This window comes from Zingiber officinale, chromosome 5B (genome assembly GCF_018446385.1).
Source record: "Zingiber officinale cultivar Zhangliang chromosome 5B, Zo_v1.1, whole genome shotgun sequence".
NCBI classification, from domain to species: Eukaryota; Viridiplantae; Streptophyta; class Magnoliopsida; order Zingiberales; family Zingiberaceae; genus Zingiber; species Zingiber officinale.
Window position 1 is genome coordinate 88,772,497 of NC_055995.1, and position 17,765 is coordinate 88,790,261.

Consider the following 17,765-nt stretch of genomic DNA (forward strand, 5'->3'; position numbering starts at 1 on the left):
TCATTTGAATGACCTTTACTCGGCGTTCAATGCAGAGGAGGGATGGTGCTCCTATATAAAGAGACCATGGTCTTGAGTAAGAGAGTGACGCAGAACCGAAAGCTATAGTAAAGAAGAGAATCTTCATCCACCTTTGTTCCCTAAATCTTTTCTCTGTCGTGCATTTCGCTCGGTGCTTTGCCCATGATAACAATCAGGTGATTTCTCAGTTCACTACTAACAACTAATGCTTGGTTGTGTATGAAGTTCTGTTGTTGTATCTTGGGAAATGAATGCCCATCATAACCTCAAAGCACAATCGGAGGAGAACGAATATGTTTAAGAAAATTGGTTGAAAGCAGACCTCAACAGTCAAGAGTCTATACTTGGGAGTCGGGAGTCTGTACTCAGACTTGGCAGTCGGGAGTCGGGAGTCGGGAGTCTGCACTTGGACTTGACACTTGAACTTGGTAGCCAGGAGTCTACACTTGAGAGTCAAGAGTTTGCTCTCGGACTCGACAATCGAGAGTCTACACTTAGGAATCGAGAGTCTGCACTCAGACTTGGCAGTCGGGAGTTTACACTCGGACATACAAGGTAGCCTAATTTTTCAGCTAACTTAGTCATCCTAAGTTGCTCTTCTTTCCTTGCTTGGTAGTCTGGAATTATCATCTCAGGTAGGGGTGTAGCCAGGATTTAAAATCACCATGGGGTTGATCATTGATAGTTCCTAGAGGTCGGTGGTGGCACGGGATCGGGGCAGCTATGGTTGGTCGACATTGGTGTTCCAGCAACGGTGGTCATGGTTGAATCATGACGATAAGGTGGAGTTGACGTCACTTGCAATAAGGAGAGCAGTGGCAAAGAAATTCTAGACGAGGAGAGTGTTGGTGCGGTTAGCACTAACGGTCTAATTCAAGTTTTGATGAATGACAAAATAAGTTAAGTTAGTTTTGTTGTTATCTAACACTCTAACCGAGTGTGCAAGAGAAGCCCAGACAGGTCGATGAACTGATCTGATGTCTGACACAAAGCCTAGTTAGGTCGATGGGCAGACTGGATAGCTGGCACGAAGTCCAAACGAGTAGACGGGCTGACCGGACGTTTGGCACGAAGTCCAGCTAGGTCGACGGGCTGACCGGATAGTTGGCACGAAGCCCAGACGGGTCGAAGGGCTGACCGGACGTCTGACAGATAAGTGAAGGTAAGTCACTGGAGGAGAGTAACTGTGAGGACGTGTTCCCGGGAAGGGAACTTAGGCGCCGATCCTACTTAGAATCATTTCAGAACTCTAAGTCAAGATCTTGACTAGATTCCGGTCTCGGAGAGACAGAATCTAATTAATATTCTGTTTGATTTTAAACTGTGCTAATACTCTGTATTGCAGGATATATATCTTATATTTGCCTATGGACTAACGTTTTCTTACATGAAGGAATCTGTTGGAAAATGAGAGTTCAGGCGCCTGGGAGGGATCCGGGCGCCCAGAGGTGAAATCTCATCCGGAGCATCATTTCGCCATGTGGAGCGCCCTGGTTGGCTCGGCTACGTCATATTTAGGGCGCCCTGAAGGTTCCAGGCACCCCGAACCTCCTATATAAGGAGGGTGAAGGCTGAAGCTCCAACAACAACTCACGATTCGCTCTTTTATGCTCCTGCGATACTGCGAAGATATTCTGACAAAGCACTGTTCTTTAATTCTTCTCTTTTGTCAGTATTGTCTTTTCATTAGATTTCTTGTACTTTAAGTTGTAAATAATAATTTCGAATTGCTAGTGAATTGCCCATCGAAAGCACCCTTGCGTGCGGGCCTTGGAGTAGGAGTCGACACAGACTCCGAACCAAGTAAAACTACTTGTGTTATTCTTTTCGCATTTATTATTCTGATGCTTACTCGGGAATTTTTTTATCGATATTCACCCAACCTCTCTATCAAAATCTACGATCCAACAAATGGTATCAGAGCAGGTACCGCTCTGACTTGGTGCAACCACTAATCAGACAGGGGTGAAACTAGTTTTTTTCTTTCTTTCTTCGGTTTTCATATTTTCGTAATTTTCTAAACTGGTACTATTACCTTTTTGGAAATGTTTCTTTTGTCGCAATCAACCTGAATTGGTGCAACACTAATTCAGTTCTTAAATTATTTCTATCTTATCCCGCACTACTAATCCAAGACCTAGTCTTGGAATTTTTTTATCTATTTCTTTAGTTGTGTGCAGGATATCTCAAATTGAAGGCTTCAGCACAGTACGCCCTCCCTTGTTCAACAAGGATGACTTTCTGTACTAGAAGAAGCGGATGGAGGTTTATCTAAAAACGGATTTCGACCAATGGTTCAGCGTCACCAGAGGCTACAAGGCGTCGGTCGACAACTCCGGAATTCCACTGGAACTAGAACAGTGGACTCCGGACATGAAGAAGAAAGCGTCAACGGATTTCAAAGCACTCAACATGCTTCAATGCGGACTGACGAAAGAAGAACTGAACCGGGTAGGACCACATCAAAACGCTAAGGAGTTATGGGATAAGCTGATCGAACTACACGAAGGAATAAGCGATGCCAAGGTAACGAAACGTGACCTGCTTTTAAATAGATTATTTAACATTAAAATGTAGGAAGGAGAGACGGCGAGTCAACTTCACGCGAGGATCAAGGACATCTTCAACGAACTCCACACAATCGGACATCAAATGGAGAACCAAGATTTAGTAAGGTATGCTTTAAATGTTTTTCCGCGCAATAATTTGTGGGCATCTATCGTGGATACCTACAAATTCTCTAAAAATTTATTAAAATTAAAATTAGACGAGCTATTTTGCGAATTAGAATTGCACGAGCAAACTAACGTTGAGACCGAGAAAGGTGTACCTTTGTTTGCAGGTTCATCCAAGGAAAAGACGAAAAACAAGCCTGAGGTTGAGGATGAGTCTGACCAGGACTCTGAAGACGAAGAACACCTGGTGAACCTGGTAAGGAAAATGTTCACCAGGATAAAGAAAAGCTTCAACAAAAAGGACCTGCAAAAGATCAACTCTCCAAATGAACCAAAGAATGTGACCTGCTTCGGATGCAACAAGAAGGGCCACTACAAGAACGAGTGCCCGAAACTGAAGAACGACAAGACAAAGTCATCCAAGAAGAAGGCTCTCAAAGCGACTTGGGACGACTCTTCCTCGGACGAATCAGAGGTCGAAGATCAAAAGCACCAGAGCCATCTCGTGCTGATGGCCCTCAAAGAAGAATCGGAAGACGGGTCCGAACCAGAATCGAGCCACGAGTCCGTACTCGTTTTCGAAGGTCCCGACGAGGTAAATTTTAATTTAAATAGAAAATTCTTTAAAATTATTGCATGTCTAAATAGTAAATTAATTAAATTAGAAAAAAAATAAATTGCTCCTTGAGGAAAATCAAAACCTCAAGGAACAAATAAAAAATTCAAATCCAACTCAAGACCCAACACTTGAGGAAGAAAATTTAAAAATAGAAGTTAATAAATTAAAAGATCTTTTAGAAAAATTTACAACAAGATCTAAGAATTTAGATCTAATTTTAAATAATCAAAAGGCAATCTATAGCAAAACCAGACTTGGCTACAAGTCAAGTTCGAATAAAACATTTAAATCATTAATAACCCGACATAAACAATCAAGTAAAGTCTGGGTTTCGAAAGCGTGCTTAACCATGCAAGTAGGACTTAACCAATACTACATACCCAAAGAAAAAATATATTATGTAAAATCAAATAAATCAACTCAAAAACCAAAATACAAACCCAGACCAACAAATTCAAAATCCAAATATGTTAAACCCCACCACGACTTAGAATATCATCAAGTCAATTATAACTATAAAAAGAACAGACATAAACCAATAACTAAAAATAAAAGTTAAAGGCCAATAATTCAGGGGGAGGCTCCAGAATAGCTAACACCTCAAAATTAACCTACCCGATAGGGTAATCCAAAGTAACCTACCCGGCACGGTAATTAGGACTAATTAGAAATGGACCAAGTTTAACTTGACCTATGATACTGGTGAAGTTTTGGATGATAGTACGTTAGGGAAGCTTAGTCTATGCATGTCTAGGAAGATATGACTTCGACCTGGTGCATTTGGCTAAGTGGAACTAACCGAAACTATCCTTTATGGATCCTAACCAGTTAGACCAAGGTTTTGTATTAAGTTCAGTGGATAAGACTATTTGGAAAACCTCGAAGGCATGATTACTCTAATGATGCCCAAGTGATTCACCATAGCCCGGAAGTTTATCCAAAGAATGTCTATTTGTTGAGCCCAAAACTAAACCTGAATCTAACACAAAGTTAAACCAAACCCTAAAACTGAATCAAATTCATCTCACAACATTATAGGATTCCCTGATTGAAAACGTAGATCGGGTGAGATGACTAAGGAATCAATCAAATAAAATTTAATTATTAAATTAATTAAATAAAATCAAACTAATCTAAAAATAAAATTAAAGTTATTATTAAATTAAAATTGAATTAAAATTAAAATTAAATTAAAATTAAATTAAAATTGAATTAAAATTAAATAAACTTTAAAAATTATTTTAAAAACTTTAAAAATTATTTTAAGAATTATTTTAAAAACTTTAAAAATTATTTTAAAAACTTTAAAAATTATTTTAAAAACTCGTTTAAAAACTTTAAAAAATATTTTAAGAATTATTTTAAAAACTTTAAAAATTATTTTAAAAACTTTAACAATTATTTTAAAAACTTTAAAAAAATTTAAAATTATTTTAAAAACTTTAAAAATTATTTTAAGAATTATTTTAAAAACTTTAAAAATTATTTTAAAAACTTTAACAATTATTTTAAAAACTTTAAAAAATTTTAAAATTATTTTAAAAACTTTAAAAAATTTTAAAATTATTTTAAAAACTTTAAAAATTATTTTAAAAAACTTTAAAAATTATTTTAAAAACTATTTTAAAACCTTTAATTTTTTTTTAAAACAATTATGTTAGAAACTTTAAAAATTATTTTAAAAACTCTTTTAAAAAACTTTAAAAATTATTTTAAAAACTTTAAAAATTATTTTTTAAAAAAAAACTCTTTTAAAAACTTTTAAAATTATTTTAAAAAACTTTCAAAATTATTTTAATTTTTTTTTAAAAACTTTTAAAATTTTTTTCAGAATTATTTTAAAAAATTTAAAAATTATTTTAAAAAACTTTAAAAATTATTTTAAAAACTCATTTAAAAACTTTAAAAAATTATTTTAAGAATTCTTTAAAAAAAACTTTAAAAATTCTTTTAAACTTCAAAAATTACTTTAAAAAATGTTTCTTAAAAAAAATGAAGTCAAAAATCAGGGGCGGGTGCCGCTTGTATTCCCTTCCGGGGCGCCCGGAAGGGACTCCGGACGCCCCTCCCCACCTGATCCCGAACACTCGAAAAGGGTTCGGGCGCCCGGAGCCCCCTATATATAGGGGGGCAAGGGCGTCCTCTCCCTTTGCCCCATATCTTCTTCACTTTTATCAAGGCTCTTTTCGAGCTTTACCGCAAGAGTGATCAAAATTAAAATTTTATTTCATTCTATAGTTATTACGCTGCTGCGAATCAACCGAGGTCGTCATCTCTAAAATTTTTACTCACGATGTCTCGGTAAATTTCTTTTTCCCTCCTAAGTTTCCTTTAAATATTTCACTGATTTTTTGCTTAGTATACTTTTTTATATAATGTAGAAAACGTTCTAGATCTGGTGCTGGGCCCTCTACTGCTAGTATTGACCCTAGGTTCCCTACTGACGAACTTAGGATTAAGTTTGAGTCGACCATCTATATGTCTATTAGGACTAAGTGCTTAGATAGAAAGTTTTTCTTGCGTTCATGTGTTCCAGTTGTAGAGGTCATTAACCACTATAACTTGTGGAACCTTGTTTACTGTACTAGTTCAGTAAACTTAAATTTATGTGTTGAATTTTATAATAACTTGGTTAGGATAGATGATCTTACTTATGTTACTAGGGTAGCTGGTACGGATATTACATTATCTCCTACCACCACTATTCAGGACTTCTTAGAGTTACAACCATCTACGTGCCCTTTTCAGTGTTACCCTCCTAGGGATCTATCATTTGGTGATCCCTACTCACATATTACTCTGGATACGATTTACTCGTATTTTTTTTTTGGAGGGGAGCGAGTATCCACTGTGACTATGTTTAGGTCAGTAGGCATTCGAGTTCACGATTATACACTCTATAGGGTTTTAGTTTTTTGCATCTTACCACTATCCACTCGCGACATAGCGATGATGTGTCCATTTCATTCCTTTCTCTTGTATGCCCTTTGCCATAGATTAGACATATATATTAGTCTACATATCTTTCAGACCATTATCTACTCAGCTGGAGTCACCACCAACACTCGAGTTCATATGGCATATTTTCATATTTTGACGGCATATTTCGGCCACATACATATTGACGTCACCCGAGGTAATGTTCGAGCCATGACTGAGTTCGACGTCTTAGGACCTAGGAGCTTCTCTTTAGGAGGTGCTTATATAGATGATGAGGGTGTCCTGTCTTGGCGGAGGGGGGCACAGCACCAGCCAGACCCAGATGCCCAGGAGGAGGCAGAGCAGGATGAGTTTATGGTCGCGTTATTCGGCAAGGACGCTCCGACCCCTATACCACCTCCACCTCCAGGTCGAGCACCTCGTCTCTCTCCTTGCACTCTAGGCGATCGAGTTGCCGGACTCGAGATATCCATGATGAGTCTCTGTCAGGAGGTCTCCGACTTGAGACGAGACAGGATATCTCTGACCTTCGACGTGATCTATCCAGTTCCCGAGAGGATGCTTGGACCCGTCACACTGAGCTGATCGAGATGTTACGTTCCTTGGGATCCAGACCCTCCTCATCTCAATAGACTTCCTGATCACTATGTATATTCTATTATGATCATTGTATTTTGACCTCGACATTAACTTATGATATTCTGAGCTACTCCATCTTAGACATATCTCGATTGTGAAAATGATTTATTATGATTTATTTAATAGACTAGGATTACAAAAACTGTTTTCAAAAATAAAAATTTTAAATTCTAGGATAAAATCTTTGTATTTTCTTAAAATCTTTTATTTCTAGAATTTTAAATCAGTTTTAGCTTTAGACTAGAATAATCCCTTAGAAAGCATGTTCCTCTAGGGATAGTACTTGAGCATCTCACCAACACCCTAGGATTCTCTTATTTGTGATTGCCAAACATAGAAAGGGGTGAGATGCATAGGCAAATTACCTTGACTTAAGATGCTTATTTCAGTATATTGACATAAGTCTGGGTGTTAAATACCAAACAGATATTAATCAGGTTAAGTCATTCAGTTTAGTCAAACACTAACTGATATTTAGACTTAACTTGACTAACCAAGTGAAAACTGCTATCCTCTAATAGTCAGTGAGTAGCTAACTGGTCAGATAGATTTTGTAATGTCTGGTTCTGGGGGAGGTTAATTATTTTAAAATTAATCTTTGAAAAATATCTTTAAATTCTTTGGATTTTTCAAAATTAATTTTGAAAGTTAAAATTATTTTTTAAAATTAGCAACCTTTTCAAATTTAATTTTGAAAATGATACATTAAAACTTAGTTTTTAAAGTTGGTTTTGAAAATTGGACTCTTCATTTTGAAAATTATAGTCTACCTAGGTTTAAAAAAATATTTTTGAAAACTTATTTTGGAGGTTACAGACTCAGATTTGAAAATAAATTTTACTTAGTTAAGTTTTATAAACTAAATTTTACTTAACTTTTAAAACTTGACTTCTAAATTGAACTTAACCCTACTTTTTTTAAAAAAAAATACCATCTTTGCAAATTATGTTTCCAATGCAACACTCTTTTCGAAAGATTAAGTTCAAACTACAGTTATCTTTCTAAAGTTAAACGTTGCTACTTTTTGAAAAAAAAAAAGATAAAAATTAAAAGCTTAAGTTATTTTTTCTATGTTATACTCCCCCAAGATAATCTGACTTATATTTCTAGATTATTTTTACTTTGCATTTTTCAATTACACGTTGTTCTATGTTAATCTTTTGATAAATGCCAAAGGGGGAGGGTTAGATGGTTAAGTTAGTTAAACGAACAACAAAATTTAAAAAGCTAACTTAACAACCTTATGCTTGTTTTTTACTTGCATATTTTTCAATATTTTAACCAGGTTGTCATTGCATCAAAAAGGGGGAGATTGTTGGTGTGGTTAGCACTAACGGTCTAACTCAAGTTTTGATAAATGACAAAATAGGTTAAGTTAGTTTTGTTGTTATCTAACACTCTGACCGAGTGTGTAGGAAAAGCCCAGACAGGTCGACGGACTGACCTGATGTCTGACACGAAGCCCAGCTAGGTCGACGGGTCGACCGGATAGTTGGCACAAAGTCCAAACGGGTCGACGGGCTCACCGGATAGCTGGCACGAAGTCCAAACAGGTCGAAGGGCTGACCAAACGTCTGACAGGTAAGTGAAGGTAAGTCACTGGAGGGGAGTGACTGTGAGGACGTGTCCCGGGAAGGGAACTTAGGCGCTGATCCGACTTAGAACCATTTCGGAACTCTAAGTCAAGATCTTGACTAGATTCCGGTCTCGGAGAGACGGAATCTAATTAATATTCTGTTTGATTTTAAACTGTGCTAATACTCTGTGTTGCAGGATATATATCTTATATTTGCCTCCGGACTAACGTTTTCTTGCAGGAAGGAATTGTTGGTGCAGAAAGCATCCGACGATTGAACCTTAGTTTTGATAACGACAAAGAGATTCAAAGTTAAGTTTAATTGTTATCTAATGTGTCTGATTGAGTGTTTCAAGAAAGTCCTAGCTGCGGTTAGGTAAGTGGAAACTCCTAGGGGGTGGTAACCCTAGGTTATAGGGGGTGGTAACCCTATGCGAGAAGTCTTGACGGGTCGGAGCTTCGGGCAAAAATCCTAGGGGGCGGTAACCCTAGGTTGAAATCCTGGTGTCGCGAACCGGGTGGAAGTCTGGACGGGTCATTGACCGGACGTCCAGCATGAAGACCGGAAGCAACGGATGCTGAGCAAAAGTCCAGTCGATCTGGAGGATCGAACTGGCAAAGGTAAACTCTCCTGAGTGGAGTAGGTGAGGACGCTTTTCCCGGAAGAGGGAACAGTAGGCGTCGGTTCGACCTAGGATTTCCGGTAGGAAATTCAAAGTCAAAACCGGACAGTCCGATGACTGTCAAACTTTATATTTATGATATTATATGTGCTAACTTTTGTATTGCAGGATATGCTTGTGTTTTGGGTCTAACATGTCTTACAGGGACAAAAGAACAAGGTTGAGCCTTGGATGAACAGTGTCCGAGGCGCCTCCATGGAGCTTAGAGGCACCTTCAAGTGGATGAGTTGCGATCAGTTCAGCGATGATCCACGCGGCTGACCCAGAGGCTTGGAGGCGCCTTGGATGAGGTTTGAGGCGCCTCCAGCACTGTATAAAAGGGGTGTTCGAGCAGCAGCTTAATTCAACGATTTCTAAAGTATTCTTCCATTGCGTGCTGCTCAAGAAACGTCTCGGCCAAGCAACGACAAGTTCCCGACAACCCTGAGCTCCAGTTTCTATATTTTTGGTTATCGGTATAGCCTTTTAATTATTCTTTTATAATACAAATTTGTAACCTTGCGCTTTCATAGTGAATTGCCCAAAGTAAACGCTCAACGAGCGTGGGCCTTGGAGTGGGAGTCGCCTAAGGCTCCGAACCAAGTAAAACCACTTGGGTCCTTCTGTGTGTTTTATTTTTCCGCTGCTTTATTCTGAACATGTTTTACGAATCCGAAATGAGTGAAAGCCACGAGCGCTATTCACCCCCCTCTAGCGCTTCTCGATCCAACAGGAATCTATTGGAAAATGAGGGTCCGGGCGCCCGAAGGTGAAATCTCATCCGCAACGTCATTTCGCCATGTGGAGCACCCTGGTTGGCTCGGCTACGTCATATTCAGGGCACTCTGAAGGTTCCGGACGCCCCGAACCTCCTATATAAGGAGGGTGAAGGTTGAAGGTCCAACAACAACTCACGATTCGCTCTTTTGTGCTCCTGCGACGCTACGAAGATATTCTGACAAAGCACTGTTCTTTAATTCTTCTCTTTTGTCAGTATTGTCTTTTCATTAGCTTTCTTGTACTTTAAGTTGTAAACAATAATTTCGAATTGCCAGTGAATTGGCCATTGAAAACACCCTTGCGTGCGGGCCTTGGAGTAGGAGTCGACACAGGCTCCGAATCAAGTAAATCTACTTGTGTCATTCTTTTCGCATTTATTATTCCGCTGCTTACTTGAAAATTTTTTTTGTCGATATTCACCTCCTTCCCCTCTATCGAAATCTACGATCCAACAGAGAGTAGTGAAACAATGACGTGGCTAGGGCAGCAACTGTAGTAATATGGTCGCACAAATATCACTCGCTATTAGAGAGAAAAGAGAGTTGTACTTGTCGAGTCACGGTTGGATCCTAAGGGGAGATATAAGGAAGGCGGTGCCGATATCATCTACTCGTATGACAAATTTTTAAAAATGGGCGGGGCTCGAGCCCACTCTAGTTAGTTAAGGATGACTCCGTTCCAGAGCTCAGGTCAACTCAACCTATAAGTTTGAATTTATTTTTTTTTTAAATTCAATCTTTGTAAACTGTTTTTGACTATAAGATTGTGCAACATTACCGTTCAAAACAATACGAACCCCTAAACCACGATAAACAAGAGAGACAAGCACCATTAAACCTGGCGTCGCTGACGTGCAGATACCGAGGAAGTCATGTTGCTTGCAAATGCAAACCAAACAACAAGTTGTCCCCGGAGCTGGAGTAAACAATACGGGAAGCGGAGAAACTTCACATCCTCTGTGGAACCCGAAATACCAAAGGACACAAAGTAAAAAATTAAAGAAAAAGGGATGACGACCTTTAATGGTGATTGCGTCTTCGAACAGTAGACGGGCCTTCTCTTTTCTTTTTCTTTGTTTTTTGTTCCTATTGTTTGATTGACACAAAATACTTGTGGCCACAAGTTGCCGAAGAAGGACGTATGGTGTTTACAGGCACATTTCATTCGTTTTACCTCCTGGCAAACTCTACAAATTAAGACGCCGCCCACGAAACTGTCAATCCAACACGGGTAATGTCCCCATCTGTTACGGGCCGAGTCGGAGTGGGCCCAGTTTGCTCTTCAATCTTCAATGCTTCGCTATCTCATTCTCTCTTCTGCCATAAGTCTTAAATTATCGTTTCAAATATTACTTTATTAATTTTATAATAGAAATTTTTAAGGCAATAATATAAAAAAACTCCTCTAGTTTTTTGGAATTGTAAAAAAACATTTTTTATTTGTTATCAAAAAGTGTCCCACCCCACCAGTTATGTAAAGTTGCCATCAAATACATTATTCAATTTTATTATCCCTATTATATGTATTAATTATAAATTTATCGAGTACATTATAGTTACTAAATTGTTCGTAACTAATACAATGTGAATTTAACTATGTTCATATATTATTTGTAATAGCTAAAAAATTATAGATGCTTTACTAATTAAAATAATTAGGAAATTGTAATTATTATAATAATTATAATTTTATAATTATTATAATACAGATTCAATTTGCTAGTCTAACATTTGCATGGTAGTAGTTATAAATATCATAATCTTTAAGATTTTATAATGGTACAATCCGCCTGGTCAATTTAAAATTTAATGCAAATTGTGTCAGTTGGGGGAGGGGGGACAAGTGAGAGTGAGGCATCTTCAAAACAAACGTCCTTTAATGATTTCAAAAGTATGTTTTTTTTTTTTTTTTTTTGACTATTTTTTCCCATTTGTTTTATTTATTATTTATTAAATTTATAATGAACTTTTAAAATATATTTCTTATTATTTATTTTATTTATTGGGTTTATTTTAAACTAATATTCATGTAGGCAGTAGGTTTCCATGCACGACCGCTTCTCCACCTCACAAGTAATCGCATGCGCTTTCCATCCAACTTCGCGAGCAGCTAACGATGACCGCTGCTGGGCAGCTGGGGGCTGCCACCACACCCAACTTCCCCATCAGGTCCACTGCCTTCACCTGCCATCGGCGCCTACGTTCTTGCGGCCAGTGTCGGGCCACGTAGCCCGAAATCGCCCTGGGAGCCAAGCGCGTGCGCTCGGCAGCGCAGCGAACACAATCCCTCCGCTAATGCCGCGGCTCCACGTCGTCCACAGTCCAGCTTCCAAACGCACCGCCATTATTACTCCCTACTGGTTACAGCGTTACTATGTTCGGTTTTCGTGGTCCAGAACGCAGCGGCTCTCCGATTCACCGTAGGCGAAGCGGCCGCCAAGCGTGCGCGATTAAAGGCGGAGAGAGAGAGGGAGAGAGTGTGTGAAAGAAGCGTGCCGTGAAATCGATCGAAGGGTGACGAGAAAGGGAAAGGGGGAAGAAGCGGAAGCGGAGGGACCGAATCAAAGGTGGGATTTTGCGGCTCTCTTTCGCCTCCGCGGTGTTTGGTCATCCTTATCTTTCCTTGCCTGGTGGTTCTCGTTTGCGAATGTTTGCTTTGTTTTGCCTCTGAGCTAGCGAGCGGGGAGAGGGAGCAAGTCGCCGGTCTGTGGTGGATCGTGGTGTCGTCGCTTTGTTTTAATTGGATTTGATTTTGTTTGATTTGAACGGCGTTCATTGGAAGTTTGGCGGAGGAGGTAGAGGCACGGAGGCGAGGAAGATGGGTGGTTCGGAGGAGACGTCGGGGTGGGCGCGGTCGTCTTCGGCGTCGCGTGCCGCGGGCGGCGGCGCTTTAAGCGGCAGTATTGGCTTTTTCCGTGCGGCAACTGGATGCATCTCAGGTTGGGATCAGGAGGAGGAGGAGGAGGAGGAAAAGGAGGAGTTTGTGAGGGAGGAGAAGGAGAAGCTACGCCGCTTGCTCTCCTCCTCCGGCGGCGGCAGCGGCGATGGCGGTGGGGATGTCAGTCTACGCGAATGGCTCGACCGGCCGGGGCGGGCGGTGAACCACCTCGAGTGCCTGCACGTGTTCCGGCAGGTGGTGGAGGCGGTGGGCGCGGCGCATGAGCAGGGCATCGTCATCGGCAACGTGCGGCCCTCTTGCTTCGTGATGTCGCCTTCGAACCGCGTCTCGTTTATCGAGTCCGCCTCCGGTTCCACCTCCTCCTCCTCATCGTCCGAAGGCGAAGGCACTGAGGCGCAACCTGAAGGGCCTTCCTCCACTACCCAACGCAGGGACGCCGACGGCGGCTCTGGAGAAAACAACACCTTCCCGATGAAGAGCATCCTACTCATGGAGTCGAACTGGTACTCCAGTCCCGAAGAAGTCGACGGCGCTCCAGGCACATTTGCTTCCGACGTTTTCCGATTAGGAGTCCTCCTGTTCGAGGTTGTTGTTGCACTAATTGCATGTTTCTGCCCTATGGGTCCACTACTCGATCGAGCTTATTTTTCCTTTGTAAGCAGTTGTTCTGCACGTTCAACACTCAGGAGGAGAAGCTGACCATCATGGCGGACCTCCGATATCGTGTCCTTCCGCCGCAGCTACTGCTAAACTGGCCAAAGGAAGCTTCTTTCTGCTTGTGGCTGTTGCACCCGCAGCCGGATACCCGGCCGAAGATGAGGTCAGTGCATAGTAGAGCTTCTTTACTTGTTCATGCTGCATGCATCTGCATGATGTTGGTGCTTTTGATAAATTATTGAGTGGTCCACACAATAATGAGATGCTGCTTCAGCATCTCATTTAAATTGAAGAATTGAGATCCAATGGAAACAGGAACTTTGTTACCCTCTGGAATTGTAGCATATGATCTCTGCAAAGGATATTACTTTGATCTTTTCCTGTCCTTTAGTTTCAAGGGCTGGTTAAAGTACGGTAGCTTATTAGATTTACTCCATTGTTGTTTTTTAACTTTTTAAAATCCAACAGAAAAAGAAAATCTTTCTTTGCATTTTCGTTTCCGAGTAAATTAAGAAGTTCACAGTACACGAAATACAAGAGTTCCAATGTGAATGCTACAGTTCATCTTGCTTTGTTTGCTTTAGCAGAAAAAAATTTAACCTTTATCTAGCTAATGATAAATTGAGTTGCATTTTTGAATGTTTACTGTTTACCATATAACTGGTTTTGATGGTCGTGAAATTGACCAAAAGATTATGTGATTTTTTCTAGTGAAGTGTTGCATAGTGAATTCCTCAATCAGAAGATAAGTTTTTTGGATGAGAGTCAATCTGTAGCAAAGTTATCTGAAGAGATAGAAGATCAAGAACTGCTTAGGGAGTTTCTTTTGCATTTGCAGTATCGAAAGCTAGAAGTTGCTCACAGGTTGCATGATACTGTCGCTTGTATCTCTGCTGATATACAAGAGATCCAAGAACAGAGGTCAATCCTCAAAAAGAGTTCGTATCTAAAATTGGACAAAGATGGGCACTCATCGTCCTCGTGCTCAAAGTTTGATCAATCTGCACAATATGCTGTGGCCAAGATGGATTCATCTTGCCTTGGTGCAAGGAAACGTCTCAGATCAGATTATAAGAAAGCAAGTGAAAATGAGCTCAATAATTTGGGTTCCGAGGATCCAGGATCAGTGACTGAACTGCAGATTGATCAGCAGAATTTAGCGTCAAAGAGTTCTAGATTGATGAAAAACTTCAAAAAGTTGGAGGCAGCTTACTTTTCTGCAAGATGCAAGCAATCAAAATCAACAAGCAGGCCGCCAAATAAGCTCCTGCCAGTTACAAGCAACGGCACAGGATCAGCTGTTTGGACCGAGCGGAGTTCAGTTGACGATACAGTTCTTAAAGACAGACATGGTGGTGGAAGGAAAAGTGAATGGATAAGTTCATTTCTTGAGGACTTGAGCAAATACTTGTCATTCAGCAAGTTGAAAGTTAGGGCCGATTTGAAGCAGGGTGATTTGTTGAATACCATGAACTTAGTATGTTCCATTGGTTTCGATAGGGACAAGGAGTTTTTTGCTACTGCCGGTGTGAATAAGAAAATTAAAGTCTTTGAATGTGACATGATTCTAAATAAAGATCGAGATATTCATTATCCAGTTGTTGAAATGGCTAATAAATCGAAACTCAGTTGTATTTGCTGGAACAGTTATATCAAGAGCCAGATATCTTCGAGTGACTTCGAAGGTGTAGTACAGGTAATCTTTTCTTGATTCTTGTTATGGTACATCTATTCTGCTGATTGGCTTCAATATGCAATTGACTGTTAAGTTATTCAGGTGTGGGATGTTACAAGAAGTCAAAGTTTGGTCGAAATGAAGGAACACGAGAGACGCGTATGGTCTGTTGACTTTTCGCTTGCTGATCCCACGAAGTTAGCTAGTGGAAGTGATGATGGTACTGTGAAGCTGTGGAGTATCAATAAGGCAATTCTATTCTTGCATTTGCTGTATGTCTGCTTTTGAACTATGTATGCTGCATAGTTAATTTCAAGATTTAGATGGAAATTCATCTTGGAACGAGTTGATTAACTCGTGCTCAAAATGTTTCACCCTGCAGGCTGGAAGTATTGGCACTATCAGAACCAAGGCTAACGTGTGTTCTGTTCAATTTCATCCTGATTCTGCGTACTCGCTCGCAGTTGGTTCAGCTGATCATCAGGTCTACTGCTATGACCTCCGTAACTTGAGGATGCCTTCTTGTACGCTACCTGGTCACACGAAAACTGTGAGCTATGTGAGGTATCTGGATGCATCAAATCTTGTCTCTTCATCCACTGATAATTCGTTGAAACTTTGGAGTTTACCTACATGTACAACGAGAGCAGTTGACAATATACTTCAAACCTTTTCAGGTCATACGAACAATAAGGTATGTTGAGTTCTGCTGCTGTTTTTTTTTTTTCATAATTTATTGCTGATATTGTTTCACAAAATAGCATTATAACAGGCTGAGAAGTTTAATCTTCGCAAGTTTTATGAAAAATGTAATTTATGTTGTCAATGTTTCTGAAATGGCGGTCATTATGCACGAATTCTCATTGGTCCAATTGCTTTTCCAGCTTTCTCTTATCTTGGTCATTTAACCCTTTAATATATTTTATTTTTCACTACATACTGCTATGCTTACTTGATTTATGTCTTTTATCTCGATTCCAGAACTTTGTTGGGCTATCTGTATATGATGGATACATCGCCACTGGTTCGGAAACAAATGAGGTATGCATCTTAAAAACTTTTTTAGAACTTGTATGAAAAGCTATTGTTGTTCATAAAGTTCGTCATGTTCTTAAACCAGAACATTGAAGGCAAGCAAAAATGCTTAGAACTAGTTTGGTTCGCAAAAAGTTTATATTTCAGCTTGCACTTTTTGCCCATTCTCAATTTTCCTTTTTATAAAATTCTTCTACATCGAACTCTTGTCAAGCCATTTGTTGGTTGAAGAGTCATCGAGCGATCTTCAAACCCTAAACCCTAAACTCCAACATGGCTGAACCTTTCTCCGCTCGATCTCATGTAGTCAGTTTCTCAATTGAGGTCCATGTGCTACAATGTTGGCCATAACAGTTAGTTCCATGGAATAAAACGCTTGCCTTCTTTCTTAACAATCAGTTTCCTATCTTCCACTTCTCCATTGGAAATACAAATCATGGCTATTGTTGCATCAGAAACCGAGTCCAGATTACATTTTGTTTCTAGGATTTATTTTTGTGTACTTGTTTCTTAATTTGTTCGATACTTCTAAAACTGCAATCAGTTGTATCTTTCTCCTTATCCTCATTCAGCTCTTCGTCTACCACAAAGCTTTCCCTATGCCAGTTCTCTCCTACAAATTCAGCAACGCTGATCCCATATCGGGCCAGGAAACTGATGACGCGTCACAGTTCGTGTCGTGCGTCTGCTGGCGAGGTCAGTCATCTACGTTGCTTGCTGCCAATTCCAGTGGCAACATCAAGTTCTTGGAGATGGTCTAATCCTTCAGCTCTGAGGAAGAATGACTTTGCCTGAGAAAATGAAGACACCACTGCTACTAAACTTTTGAAGCTCTGCAGCTTAACGACTAGAAGGTAGATTGTGACCTTCGATACAATGAGAAGGCGATGACCAAGAGCTAATTATTTTGTGTAAAGCTTTCAATTTGGGCTATATATACATATACATATGTATATACGATTGGTGAGGGATAAATGTTCATGGCAATCAACAAAGTTAATATGTTGAAATCTTCGGTTCGGGATCGACTATGGTCACATTATGGTTAAGAATTCCTGTTAAATTGCATATCAAATGAAGAAAATGAGTAACTATTAATTGCAAAAAAATAACTGTAGAAACAGATCAATGATTGATGATACGGTGGATAGGAGGGGACACTCACAGCAGGTATCGAAGTGCTGAGGGATGTGGCAGTCAAAGTTATGAAAGACATGACGGTCAGACTCCTGAGAGACGTGATGGTTGAAGTCTCAAGATGGTTAACTTGAACTACTGGGCACAATTCTTAGGAGCTTGACCGAGCACTTGTAAAAGGTCACTCGGAGATCCTTGGGTTGGTTCTCCTAAGAGACTCCAACCGGATATTTTCCATGTATGGTTCCAAGTGAACTAGTCTCATTGTCAGGCTCGTGGGTTCAATATACTTGGCATTCTTTTTTCAAGGTCTGACCGGACTTCATAGTTAGGAAGATGAATTGAAGTAGCAAAGGTTAACTCAACTTCGTGGGTTCAATATACTTGGCATTCTTTTTCAAGGTCTGACCGGACTTCATAGTTAGGAAGATGAATTGAAGTAGCAAAGGTT

General features: G+C 39.8%; 1 protein-coding gene across 3 annotated transcripts; it reads left to right on the forward strand.

Annotated features, from left to right (window-relative positions):
• The first annotated feature begins 12,253 nt into the window (after positions 1 to 12,253).
• Positions 12,254 to 17,189, forward strand: LOC121984884 (protein SPA1-RELATED 4-like). Of its 3 annotated transcripts, none has more exons than XM_042538049.1 (7): positions 12,254 to 13,395; positions 13,473 to 13,630; positions 14,179 to 15,163; positions 15,245 to 15,391; positions 15,525 to 15,836; positions 16,124 to 16,183; positions 16,722 to 17,189. In XM_042538049.1, the coding sequence occupies exons 1-7, from the start codon at positions 12,730 to 12,732 to the stop codon at positions 16,809 to 16,811; spliced, it is 2,418 nt and encodes an 805-aa protein (XP_042393983.1). In that variant the 5' UTR covers positions 12,254 to 12,729; the 3' UTR covers positions 16,812 to 17,189. The 3 variants fall into 3 exon arrangements, with proteins under 3 accessions (XP_042393983.1, XP_042393982.1, XP_042393984.1); XM_042538048.1 differs by having other exon boundaries at positions 12,255 to 13,395; positions 16,750 to 17,189; XM_042538050.1 differs by lacking the exons at positions 16,124 to 16,183; positions 16,722 to 17,189 and having other exon boundaries at positions 12,255 to 13,395; positions 15,245 to 15,414; positions 15,525 to 15,676.
• The last annotated feature ends 576 nt before the right edge of the window (positions 17,190 to 17,765 follow it).